A 14,634-nucleotide genomic window follows, 5' to 3' on the forward strand; every position below is an offset into this window, starting at 1 on the left:
GCCCGCAAGGAATTGAATCCAACAAGCCTATAATCCTTCCAATCGAGAATTAGCATAAACAGAGATAACGTACTTCTTGTGCCTATAAGATTCTCCAGAAAAATTCTATACCTTTTATCCTTTAATATTCGCTTTTCATTTCTTTTAAAATACTTGAAGCAATCATAACTTTTAACGTTAAAAATCTCTCAAGAGTTTTTATTGTTATTTTTTAAAAATAATATTTATTTTAGATAAACTTTCTTTAACTTTCTTGGTCTACATTACAAAACATTTTTGTGATTAGATTTCCTATCAACTTTTTATCTTCGCCGCTTTTATGGGAAAGTAATAGAGAAGCCAATCTGATTTACCGGATACTATCACCGGAAGAATAGCTTGCCTTCCTGCTTGGTTAGTGATCGATTAAATCCGTTGATTGTTGCAGGCCGATTCGGTCATGTAATCGTGATTCCCAAGGATGGCGGGACTAATATGCTGAAGAGCGCGATTTGGCAGGAGCTGAGGGAGCTCGACTGGTTAGTTAGGAACGTCACAGCGAAGTACGAGGACGAAGAATTTATGTATGACCAAATTTGTGCGCGATGGCTCGACCAGTGTTTCACCAACGACATCCTAAATCTTCATCACATAATAAAGTACGCGAGACGAATGAAAGAAAAGAAATAAATGATTCCGTAACGCGTAAAGAAGTGGAACGCGTTTCAAAATGCGTTCGTTAATTCATGTCGAGTTTCAAATGGAACCTTAAACTTTTTCAGAGAAGTAGAGAGGCGAGAGCTAAATCTGACGTTTCCGGTGATGTTCAATCCAGTCACCTGGGACGCTCATCTGTTTCCGGTATTCTTCGGCGGAAGCGTCGTCAATAATGATTTCATCATAGAATCGGCGCCCTCAGTGCAACTCGCCTACTTCATCACCGTCGACAGTCCACGGCAGGATGCAATGTAAGTCCACCGATCACGTTTGCAAACACGTCGAAACTCGCTGATGGAATTGGTCCAGTTATTTCAATCACACACAACAGCAACCTCAAACGTAACGTTGTTTACCGACATGGGGAGTGTTCGAAATTTCATCAAAGATATATGCTTTATGCGTACGAATATTGTAGAATCTATATTGTCGCGCTCAAAAAATAATACCGATAGCAATTTTCTATAAATTTTAACATCTCGATATGATTATTGTGAAAATCTTATTAAAAGGAAACAAAGATACAATATATGAAACTTTGTATAATATTTAAAAATTTATAATCTAATTTTTATATATTTCTTTTTTGTCACGTAGGACTGTATAATACGTCTTTATATCGGAGAAAATATTAAATTTGAATAAATATTTGTTTCAATAGTTCTAAATAAATGTCTACTAAATGTAAATATATATTTATCTGATACAAAAAGTTGATTTAATTGTCATTTTTTATTGAGTGAAAAATTGAGTAAAAAAAATTGAGTTTTTATTTACTGTAATTAAATGTTTGCTTAATATACTATATTCAAAGGAATATGCATTAAGATTTGGTAAATTTTTTTCAGTGTATAAAAATTACGATTCAAAATTTTTTAACGTTTATAATAATCAACCATGCTCGTGTAAGTGGTATCTCATTAATTCACCACATGGTCGTCAGTCGGACATCACCAATTGAATCATCTATTGCTATCAACGGCGTCCGTGCAAATAATAAGAGTCTGATTCACCCGTGACCATATTATATTGATTGCCTATTGTTATCGTTAAAGATGGTAAAGCACATGTATATTGATGTAGCCATTGTTTCGGATATATTTTAACCGTGAATCGAGTTAATTTCGTAAAGTACTCAGAAAGAACTTAAATTTTAGAAAAGAAACAAAATCAAGATTCAATAAAATCTACATAATTTTCCAGCTTTTTCATGATAAATTTTTCATGATATCTAATGTCTTACGGACGCGACAGAGTCTTTAGTATATTCTTCAAGATTCTTCTTAATATAATTAATTTCTTTTTCAATTTGTCAAATTAGCGGTGCTGCTTGGGAAGAAGCTTTTCTGGATGTCGTCGGCAAGGCCGAGGATGAAGGTGCATTTAAGCATATTAGCATCGCGAGATTCGCCTCGAGGACCCTCGAACTGGAGCTCGAGGCCAACACGAAGACGATCGTGCCGTATTTCACCAGCACGTTCGTCATAATGGCCTTGTTCTCAGTCGTGACGTGCATGATGACCGATTGGGTGCGCAGCAAACCTTGGCTTGGTCTTCTGGGCAACATCTCTGCCGCCATGGCGACAGTCGCAGCTTTTGGATTGTGCATCTACCTGGGGATCGACTTCATCGGCCTCAATCTTGCCGCGCCATTCCTCATGATAGGTGAGCTGCGATTGATATTGTTACAATATTTCTATGAAAAAACCGAGCTGATCTTTCAGTATGAAATAATTAATATAAATGCACGCAATTTTGTATTTTAAATATATTTTAAAAATTTGACTATAAATTCTTTCATTATTAATTAATAATATTTTTAATCATTTATGGAAGAAATTTTTGTTGTATGTATTTTATTTTACCAAAATAAGATTATTCTGAATTCATCAGATTTTTTTTTATAAGTTTGAAACACTATATATGTGTAATTCGTTCGCTACGGTTATCGTTACTTCGTAAACTTTTATTGCCTCGGAAATTTGTTACAATCGATATTTAAATTGATACCTGGCCTATAAGTTGAGTAATGAAAATAATGTCCTAAGCTTCGCCTTTTTTGCAATCCTATGCCGTAATCTTCTGTCGCGTCTGTAGAAACACGTGTCTTGATAAACATGTTAGCTCGCACCGTCTGGTGCATACGAGCGAAATAAACGAACTATGATTTATGTGAAAAGCGGAAGTTGTCTTTTCCCTTTCGACGTCGCGCTTGCCTGCGTTCGACGCCGAGCGAAGTTAGTCTTTAGCAATAATAATAGCTTTATTCGATCCAATCGACTGACCGCAATTCTCAAAACGACAATTATTCTCTTTCATCCAAAAATAAGGCAATTCTTTATATTGCCTGATTTAATTCGATTAATAAAATTAAGCCGAAAATTGAGTGGAGATAATTTTTGGAATTTTCGAAAGTCGATTAATTTACTTCTTGTGATAAAATTTAAAAATTTGAATAAATTAGTAAACTCACTGAGATCATTAAAAAAAAACTTAATAAATTATAAATATTTATAATTTTATTATAAAAAGTTTTAAATAGATAAAATTAAATTAAATTAAATATCTCTGATGGAAGAAGCGTCATATAACGTCTTTATTAGTCACAGATAATTACATATCGATTTAATGAAGCTTTCAATACAAATGAGAAATGCATTGTCCCGCGGTTTTGATTTATCACGAAGAATAGAAGTTTTCTATTATTATTTATGTTCTCTGAGAAATTGGACGTGACACGTGAAGACAGACGTGACATCCAACCGAAGAATCGGCGGTGATAAATTTTCAAAAAATATTGACTGTATTTAAAAAATGCATTGATTACTTTAAACAATATTATTTTTCTTGGAAATACTTAATATAATTAACAATTCTATCGCATGCAAAGAAACAGTTTGAAGTTTTCGGAATTACATATTGGATAATATGAGAGAAATTTGTAAAAAAATTCGATAGAAAAATTCGTACAACTTAAAAAATGGTAAAGAAGGAAATTTTAAAAAATTACTTTTTAAAAATATACATTAATAAGTTTAAAATCTAAGTCTCGAAATTACACATTGGGTAATATGAAATTCGTAAAGAATTTGTGCAATAAAAAAATTGTAAGATTTAAAAGAATAATGAAACTAAAGAAAACAATTATTCTTTAAAGACATATTAATAAATTTAAAGTTTAATAAGTTTAAAGTTTATTTTTCCTTTGCATAACTCGGATTACAAGAAATTGCAATTGTCGATTAAATGTAAATCGTGCCTTTTTAATTACAGGAATAGGTATCGACGATACTTTTGTCATGCTAGCAGCTTGGAGAAGGACGAGTATTTCCAAACCAGTACCCGAAAGAATGGCGGCGACATTGAGCGAGGCTGCCGTTTCCATTACCATCACATCCTTGACGGATATGATATCTTTCTTCATTGGCATCTTGTCGCCCTTCCCTTCGGTTCAAATTTTTTGCATTTATTCAGGTATATCAAGATGTTGAATAAATTAAATTGTATTTAAGCAAATTATTTAAAAGCTAATATTAGAATTTATTAAAGATAAATTATACGAACGTAATAAGACAGTAAAAAGAAATAATATAATATTTAGAAAGTTTATAACTTTCTGATATGTATATATTTGAATTCGTAAAATTTTTATTATTAATATTAAATACGCATTAATTGACAGGTTTTGCAGTGGTTTTTACTTTCCTGTTTCACATAACATTCTTCAGCGGGTGTGTGGCGATCAGTGGTTATTGCGAACAAAGAAATTTGCACAGTGTTATCTGTTGCAAAGTGCAGCCGCTATCTAAATCCAGTAAGTATTGCGATTGTTACATCTACAGAAATATAATTTTATCTATTTCACAGCGTATTGTATTTAAATTTTCTTACAAAACCATTATTATTTATGGTATGATGGTAATTCCCGGTAATTTATTAATTTCTAATTTTAATTACTCGCAAATGCTAATTTCTTGTAAATTTACAATTACGTTATTGTTTTCTCTCGCTGTGGGTCATTGTTATTCACTACCGTTCGAAATCTCGTTACGTCTGCATGACGTATCGATGTTACATCAACAGACAGACATGCGTTACGTTCGGAAACCGTTAATTCGTTAGATCATACGGTATTATGTAAAGGAAAGAGTTTGCTTTCTCTATATTCTTTTTCTGAAACATTGTCACGCCAACGACTGTAAACTGCCGAAAAAGAAAACATCAATATTGCAGTCTTATGCGTGGATTATAATATTGTATTATATTATGCAACATGCTTAGAATCAGCGAAGAATTACAACAAACAATATCTTTTTTAACTGAATTATTTTAAATGACATATGATATTTCAGCTCATCGATCATGGCTGTACAGAGCGTTGTGTTCTGGCGGGATTGATCCTGACAATCCTGACAATCCGATCGACAATCCCGAGCACGGATGCATGACTTGGTTCCGCGATTATTTGGCAGCTGCGCTGAATTATGGCCCTGTGAAAGCGATTATCATTCTCATTTTCATATGCTATCTTGTCGGCGCACTTTACGGACTTACGAACCTTAAGGAGGGCCTCGATCGACGCAAACTTTCCAAGGAAGATTCCTACTCGATCGCCTTTTACGACCGCGAGGATTATTATTTCAGAGAATTTCCTTATAGGATACAGGTAGATATTACATATTCACAAATTTCGTTTCGAAAGTTATAAAACTCACAAGACAATTGAAATAATACAAAGTTTTTAATTATTACGTATGCAATTTTTTCAAAATTTGTCAACATATAGATAATTTCATTATCGAATATTATCTGCTTGAATATCTGAAAACTATATACTAAATATCAAAAAAAGTTGCGAAAAAATTAAATACTGTAATATGATACATAAAAAAGGTTTGTAATTTGACATCTCGATTGATCAACAGTTTTATTGACTAATGCAAAATAATCGTGTTTGTACAACCGCGATAGTTCTTATTACTTTTTGTTTCTTGAAGTTTCAGTCAATATATATATATATATATATATATATATATATATATATATATAAAATATATTTATATATTTATATATTTATATATTTATATATTTATATATGTATATACATATATTGACTGAAACTTCGAGAAACAATATATATACATTTATATATATATTTAGAGATATCCGGTTTTCGTGCGAACTTGCGAGAAATATTTCCTCATAAGCGCAAAAAAAAAATAAATTCAGAAGAACGGAGTGCGTTACGCTTGAAACTGCCACGCATAATCCGGTACGCGCAATTATGTCACGTGCTCTCCGACACGATGCGATATCGTGCAAACAACTTTCTCCGGTTGGCTAGTGTGAACCTCAAGAAAAGCAATGTCCGTTACATCACGATTCTTCAAACCGATCAACAAGAAAGAAAGACTAACTAAATCGGAGAGACTCCTATATAAATCCTCCACTTATTTACTTGAATCACGTGACGTCAAATAATTTCGCCGACATTTAGACTCGCACATCCCTTTCTCTGTTTTATTTCTAACATTTCAACCTTCTAATAACATTTCTAATAAAGTGATTACGAGAAACCGGAAGATATTTTCTGATGCGATAACTAAATAATTTTGAGATTTTATTATTCATATTTAGAATCATGTTAGATGTATTTTTAATATTATTTTTAAATACAACGTATTTATTAATCTAATTTTTATTACTTATTGTTTTTATGTCTTCACAAATGCGAATTAAATTAATTAAATGTAATAATAATAATAATAATAATAATAATATCAATGTAGGTATTTAAATTTACTTAAAGTAACGTAATACATAATTTGACATCAACTCTCAAGAAATAATTTTATTTCGCATATTGTGTATATGTATACATTCTAAATTTTTTCATTGCTTTATATTACACGATAAATATAAAGTATAAATGAAATTCTATCCTAAGTTTTAACATGAATCGCGTTGTTTGATTTAAATTCACATATATTTAAAAACGTGATATTTACAGTAAAAAAAATATATTCCGAAAGATACATTAGTTTGTCACGAAACAGTTTCCTGTAGCCTCTGTGATTGTTTCAACTAGATAAGTGAATATTTCATAATTTCCTCCATCTTCGAAGGGCGATTTCAATGCGTTTTAAGCGCGCTTCTTTATACGACGTTGAGATCTCTTTCTTCGATGAAATAAAATTGTGAATGCATCGAGAGAGATATGATCGTAGACTAAGAATTTCACTGAGACCTTTTCTCCCCCATCGCGTTAGTTCGATACATTGTAGTGAAAGTACGTTTCTCGAAGATGGTTTCGCGCTATCGCGTTTCCTCGCGATATTAATAACGTCCCGACATCGTGAGCCGTCAAGTTCCGATGACTGCGCGGAAACGTCACTCGCTGAGAAACTACTGTCACGATGAACTCTTAATAACGACGTACAACGTAATTGGATCCGCTCGCGAAACGATTCATGTCGAAATGTACGTATGTCAACGTGCTGAGATCAAACAAATTGCATAATCGTGACAAAACGTGACATTTTGCGGGTTTGCGTGGTCCGAGAAGAAGCGGGACTGCACTTTCTCGAAATTACTTTCACGGGGATATCGCAGGAATTCCCGAAAAGGTCTGACCAACGTATAATACATTCTCCGCGACTTCACTGTTACTTTTACCACTTTCATGAATTGCAAAATAGGAAAAGAGCGAAAAATGACAGATGATTATAAAGATTAATGCCCGTTTCCACCAATGTAGATTAACTTTAATCTCGATTCATCTTACTCTTCGTCTTTTTCTAGTTCTAAAGATTAGAAAAAGACGAAGAGTAAGTTGAACCGAGATTAAAATTAATCTATATTGATGGAAATGGACATAAATGTACAAAAAAATTATTCAGTTTTTTTCTTGTAGAAGATTTGTTTGCGATTTTCAGTTTGATATAAAAAAAATCACTCCTATAAAAAATACATTTTAAAATTCATTTTCGTCATTTTTTTAGGTTGTAATATCCGGTGAATACGACTACAGTGATCCAGTGATTCAGCAGCAAGTAGAGAACTTGACAAGCAGTCTCGAAGCAAGTAAGTACATCAGTGCTCCTGTTTACACCGAGAGCTGGCTCCGTAGCTTCATCAACTACGTAACGCGTAATCAGGACTATCTGAACGTGAGCATCACAGACGAGCACAACTTCATCAAGAATCTCAAAGAGCTCTGGCTCTATCCTAACAGCGCCTTTTCTCTGGACGTCAAGTTCGACGACACGAACGAAAAAATCGTAGCGAGTCGGTTCCTGATACAAGCGGTGAATGTGAGCGGCACCAATCAAGAGAAGGACATGGTGAAAGAGCTACGTGGCTTATGTGCGGCATCGCCGCTCAATGCGAGCGTGTTCCACCCGTACTTCGTGTTCTTCGATCAATTCGAGCTGGTAAGACCAACCAGCATTCAGTGCATGATATTCGGGGCGCTCGTGATGATGCTCATCAGCTTCATCTTTATCCCGAACATCTTCTGCTGCCTGTGGGTTGCCTTCTGTATCGTATCGATCGAGTTAGGAGTAGCCGGTTATATGGCGCTGTGGGACGTTAATCTTGATAGCATCTCTATGATCAATCTAATCATGTGCATTGGCTTCAGCGTCGACTTCACTGCGCACATCTGTTATGCTTATATGCGATCGAAGCAGCCGCGGGCGGAGGATCGAGTCAAGGAAAGCCTATACAGTCTGGGTCTGCCGATCGTTCAGGGTGCCGCCTCAACGATACTCGGCTTAATGGCCCTCCTATTGGCCGGTACCTATATCTTCCTAGTATTCTTCAAGATGGTCTTCCTTGTAATCTTCATTGGCGCCATGCACGGTATGTTCTTGCTGCCGGTATTGCTGTCCCTCTTCGGACCTGGCATCTGCAACGGCGGTGAGAACGAGCCCGATGAAGCGGAAAATACGAAGAATAGCACGCAGGAGAAGGAACTGCAGGCGAGCAAGCTGCAACTGCAACAACAGCAGCAGAAGCAACAGTCGCCCTATGTGATCCCGCTTCCTCATCTAGTCTATTACGGTCCGGGCGACATCAAGCCACTCCAGGATAGTCCCGCGATGAGTATGGCGGTGTTCGAGGAGAGGGATCCTGGTTTGGGTACCAGCGAGGATAGCAACTCGACCGAGAGTGGTTCTTCGCAGAGCAGAAGGCGCCAATGTAAGTCTCCTCAGGAGCAGCCTCAGGAGCAACAGGATCAGCAGTCGAATCAAATCCGTCACGACATGTGGAGGAGATCTATCGGCGTCCTATACGGACTGTCGCAGGTTCAGTCCGCGATTGGCGAACCCCAGCATCCAGCGCCGGACTATCCCGGCGCCGAAACGCAACCGCGAGATTCGGGCGAGGACAATGGTCCGCAAACGGCCAATGTTCCTTGCTTAGGACCTTACGTTGTGTATCGCCACTCGAATCAGTTACCGTGCGATTACAGACGCAGTAGATCCTATCACAATCTGCAGTACCCTGCATCAACGCGGCATTTTACGGATCCCAGGTATCCTTAGAGGAAGTCGCGAGGGAATAGTGTGAAAGATTGATATTATCAACGCAATATGGGAGATCCCTCAAATTCAGTCTCTTGAAGCAGGACTATATTAATAATTTTGAGAAGAAAGAACGGTAATATTAAAATCATCTCAAGAAAAGATCGACATCGAGACATAGACAATCATAGTATCCAAAAATACTGCATCAATTATTCTGATATATTCTACTTTTAATTCTATTTCGGAGTTTCAAAATCATATCTTCAGAGAGAGAATCTCAGGAAATATCAAGCTCGAAATACGTAAACTCGAATACGTAAAATATCTCCTATATATAATTGATTAATTTCTCTCAATAATATCTTCTATTCTTATTCTCGACGAATGGCCAGTACATTTTGTAAACGTTCGTTAAGCATTACGAGTAATATTGGGAGATATTGTGTTTTGAATTTTAATTCTGAGAGATAACTAAAATTGTAGTGATGTTCGATTACATGATAGTTTTGTGAGACCATGATAATGCAAAGAAAAGAAAAGCAAATAAAAAGGAAACGACATTTTCATGCAAACACTATCTGAGAATGTCCGAGTTGCGATTCATTAGTTTCAAGGGCCTGAAATTCAAGAGGACTTCACTCTCAAACAGCGGAAGTAAGGAATGAATCAAGTATATTCGGATTTGTGTAATAAATTTTTTCAACTCTTTTCTAATAAATAGAATCTCAGTTAAATTTAAATTTTGTTGTGCATTTAAATTTTTTCTTCTTAACAGAAAGATAATTCATATAACAGAAAGAAAAAAAAAGTAAATAAATAATAATGATCAATTAATACTATTGAATAAATAAAATGGAGTAAAAAATAAAAAAGAACTCTCAAGGTACAAATAAATTATATTAATATACATTTTTTTATATTTTAACGCTGCCAAAAATAATTAATTTTATAATTAATTTTATGGAGCTGAAAAAGATCCAGGCGCCGCTGAATGAGAATTAATAATGTGATTTCGAAGACTTTTTGTACAGTAGTGCTTTTTTACTACGAAATAGTGGTGAAAAAACGAAGTTGTTGAAGTTGTGTGTCACTACGTTCGTACATATCTTCGGGGTATCTTATATACGATTGGAAGCTTGAACATTACTTGAGGAATGAGCTGTCGTATAGAGTGCTCCAAAAAATCAGTTGCAAATTATATACATTTAGCGACACTACATTTTTTTAGGAAGACATATGAGGAATGCCGATGCTACATATTATAACGAGGAGAAAGTAGATCTATCAATTTTCAAATCTCTAAAGATTTATTGATTGAATTTCTGCTTCTTCGGAGGACTGTATCGTTTGTTATCGTACGTGTTTGGCCATTTAATTCCATTTTATCTGACGTGGCAATATAAATATAAAAAAAGATTATATACGATTGCGTGCGTTTGATTCTACATGGACGAGAATACGGGCCTAGCATTAAGTGTTAAATTTTAAGTCATACTTGAATCTCGGATTCTTAAATCCTGGGATCCTTGCAATAATCTGCCGATCCGTTTTCTCCCTCCGCTGTCATAAAGTGCGTTCCGAGTTATGCATGAAACGCATGATGTATCATTTTATCTTTCTTTATTATTTGGTAAACAAGGACAAATGACGCATTATACTTCATGCGTAACTCGGAACGCACCTATAGATTCTATAATTTTACGTTGGCGTATCGCGCTCTTCGCAGCCAAAGGGTTAGCTGTCGTAGCACTCGTATTGTGCAATGTCCTGTACGCAAAGGACAAAGCACTGATACGAGAGGGTAGTGCCGGGACAATGTTGCTGGCATCAGGTTTAAGTTAGTCATTAAGAATAGCTCAAATCGAAAGCGATAATATTATATATATACATGTTTATATATATGTAATATATATGCTCAATATCAATCAAAACTATAATATCCCGCGATATATCAGACATACCGATCGGTATGTCCCATAGTAGGGAAAAAAGTAAGAAAAACATGATTACAAATTAATCTTGTAATAGATTGTTATCTGATTAATATTTTGTTATAAATAAAGCGCAAAATTTAAAAAAATATGCATTTAAACGTAGATTAATGTTCAAAGTACGAATAGATCTGAAAATTAACTTATCGGTTTTAAATTATATGTCTATACTGTAAAAAGCAGCAGATAATCTCAAAAATTTAAGATTATTACTTAAAACAATCGTATAAAAAAATGTCGAAATTTACGTGTACTTTTTAAATTGACTGTAATTAATAGGAAAGAAATTTTAAAACATATTTATTATCATCAAGTTAACACGTGCTTTAGTAGCATTTTAAGCAATGTACATTTTGCGGCATTATTTTTTATTAGCGTAAAGTAAATAAATTCATTCTTAAATCTATTTATATGTAATACGTATCAAATATTAATTCGCACCTAAAAGTACAAATTTAAAATTTTAACTTTATTTCTTGTTAAATATTAAATGGATAATAATATATTGAAGTATTAGTTTTAATCAATTCTTTCTTTATCCTTACATGGCGACATATCAGTTGTTCAATAAGCGTGCCTTAAATAATTGACAGACATGTCGTATAATAAGTAATTCAATTTGGCAAGTAATTTGAGTAAGTTAAAAGAAAGTTAATTATAAGGTAAAAAGTGTTCTATTCTGCCTTTCAAGCAAGTGTACTCCAAATTTTGCCTTAGGAAGTTGTTTCATATTTGTGTGTAAAATATTTAATAAAGAAATTATTGATTATTTCATTTTAAGATTCTTTACTTTTAATCCTTAGTAATATTTTATAGAAACAATTATTGAAAAATCGCTTTTAATTATCTTCTAATGGAGTACCTTGCGTATTATAATTGAAACTGTGATCTACAAAGGAATAGCTAGGTGAAAATAGTTAAGCAAGACAGGACGCACGCTTCGCGATTCGGATAATACATTCGTATACGCGAATAAACAGCTTAATCGCTGTAAGAATTTGTTGCATTTCCGTTTCTTCTAAATTTTACAAAATTATGGATAAACATGAATTCTCGTTTTTTTTTTTTTGCGCAACTTGGGAAATCATCGCTATATCTATTTTTGCACGAATTTGTGCAACTATCGTGCAATCTATTCATAATCAAGAGTGACCATAAGCTTCCTAATGCAAGAAACTTTTTCCTCTTTATTAATGTTTTTTCACGTACTTTTGAACGCATATTTTATTGAGTTCATTCTTTTCTGATCGTATCAAAAATTGCGAAGATATCTACATAAATTATTAGGGATTTAAAATTCTAGAATTTATTTTTACTTTCTCATAGTCAATATATTTTATTTACAATCAACATATCTAAAGATACTTCACGAATACTCAATTATAATTAAATATAAAGTATATGATTCTGAGATTGCTTGAATTTTAATTCGGAAGAAATAAATTTAACGTTTATAAAATCAATCTTTATTTTTGAAATTTAAGGGAAACTTAGAAAGTTTCTCAAAGTAAATTTTTTATTAATTCTTTTTAACACACACACAGACATATACACACACACACACACACACACACACATATATATATATATATATATATATATATATATTAGCTGACAAGCAAAAAAAATTTGGCAAGGTTCCAAGCGTTCCAATGGATTGTTACTCCCCTCAAATTGTCTGTTCCAGAACAAGATCCAGTTGGAATTTTCTTAGGACTCCTATAGGATTTTTAAAAGTTGCATTTAATTGGTTTATAGAAAATTAGTTTTTATGGATAGAAAAATTTTCTTACAAATGCTAAAGTATATCGTTTTGTAGTTTTGACCTCCTCAAATCAAATGCTTCAATTTGACAATAAAAAATTCATTATTAGAGAAAAAGAAATATATATAAGTACATAATACAAAAAATATATAATTTAATTAATGGAAATAAATTACATATACCAAATAAGGATCAAAATAGAAATAGAATTTCAATTGAATTATAATTGGTGATCCAAATAATTTATACATTATCGAAAATTTTGATAATACATTAGGTATGAATTATTTGGATCATCAATTATGATTTCATTGAAATTTCATTCCTATTTTTATCTTTATTTGATATATGCTTATTTCAATTAATTAATTAATTTTTTTTTTGTATTATGTACTCATTTCACTTTCTAATGAAGAGTTTTTTTGTTGTAATTGAAGATATCAAAACCGTAAAGCGATATATTTTGGATTTAAAAAAAATTTTTTCTATCCTTAAAAATATTTTATAACCCAGTTAAATGCAACTTTTAAACTTGTAGGAGATTCCAGAAATATTCTAATTGGATTTTGTTTTGAGTAAACAGATCTAGAATTTGAAAGCAGTAACGATCCATTTGAACGCTTGGAATCCTGCTGGTAAAATCGATCTTGAGCTCGAAATTTGGTCATTTTTTTAATCGAGCTGCATTTCTTAAGGTGTATATCGTAGACTAAATGAATTATTGCATTGTGTTCAGTGACCAAAAAAACATATTATTATATTTAAAATCCGGATTAAGCCATTTTTACGTCAAATCAAACATGTATTAAGGAAACCGAAACTTTAATTTAAAAATCGTTCACTAGCGACCTCTGAATCGTAATATTTTTTAATAAAAATTTATGAATGTTCTTTTGGCATGAAACTTTTGAACTGAGATTTAAAAAAATTTTTTTTCTTGTCAATCTAATATATACATATATATAAAATGTTAATGTAATTAAATTCAAATAGCATGAATATAATCTAAAGAATATCGAAAAGATGTAATTTTGAAGAAAACTTTTATAGAATTTTTTAAACGTTTTTTAACGTGCGGTTTAAAAATTTGTATTTTTAGAAATTTATACGATCATTCTTCTTAATAATATAAATATTAATACAACGGATACATGTTCGTCACAAATTATATAACGTTTGCGAAATTTTGATAAAGAACTCGAAAATTTCGAAACAACTGTTAGTTGTATCACTTGAAAGCAAATACGACAATATTTATCTTAAGGCCGAATAATGAACAAAGATATACGTGGGAGAATATATCTAAAAAAACAATCTTGCGGTCAATGGTGTACAGATAAATATATTCCTTATTTCGCGGTTTACAGCGTGCGTGTATTTTCATATTTATGAATGCGAAAGAGAGAGAGAGAGAGAGAGAGTAGTATGAGTAAAATGATATTGTAGCTATAATGGCAAACAGTCTGTTGCCGTTAGAAAGAAAAGCGCAGGAAATATATTCTGGCAATGATCTTTTAAATGTGTATCAACATTTTTTACTCTTTCCAAAACCTTTATTCTTCTTTGATTAAATAATATTTATTATCACACTCAGATAAGATTATTATTTATTCAGTTATTTGTTACAAGATTGATATTTAATATTTTTTCA

General features: G+C 32.9%; 1 protein-coding gene across 1 annotated transcript in view; it reads left to right on the forward strand.

The window, feature by feature from the left end:
• Positions 1-14,502, forward strand: part of Ptr (patched domain-containing protein) — a 34,282-nt gene extending 19,780 nt beyond the window's left edge. Inside the window, exons 3-9 of the mRNA XM_011061429.2 lie at positions 428-638; positions 762-947; positions 2,018-2,361; positions 3,970-4,170; positions 4,379-4,510; positions 5,049-5,362; positions 7,698-14,502. Of these exons, the coding sequence (XP_011059731.1) occupies positions 428-638; positions 762-947; positions 2,018-2,361; positions 3,970-4,170; positions 4,379-4,510; positions 5,049-5,362; positions 7,698-9,245 (2,936 nt within the window). The 3' untranslated portion in view covers positions 9,246-14,502. The remainder of the gene's footprint in view (positions 1-427; positions 639-761; positions 948-2,017; positions 2,362-3,969; positions 4,171-4,378; positions 4,511-5,048; positions 5,363-7,697) is intronic.
• The last annotated feature ends 132 nt before the right edge of the window (positions 14,503-14,634 follow it).

The sequence above is a fragment of the Acromyrmex echinatior genome, chromosome 5 (genome assembly GCF_024713525.1).
Source record: "Acromyrmex echinatior isolate Ae372 chromosome 5, ASM2471352v2, whole genome shotgun sequence".
NCBI lineage: Eukaryota > Metazoa > Arthropoda > Insecta > Hymenoptera > Formicidae > Acromyrmex > Acromyrmex echinatior.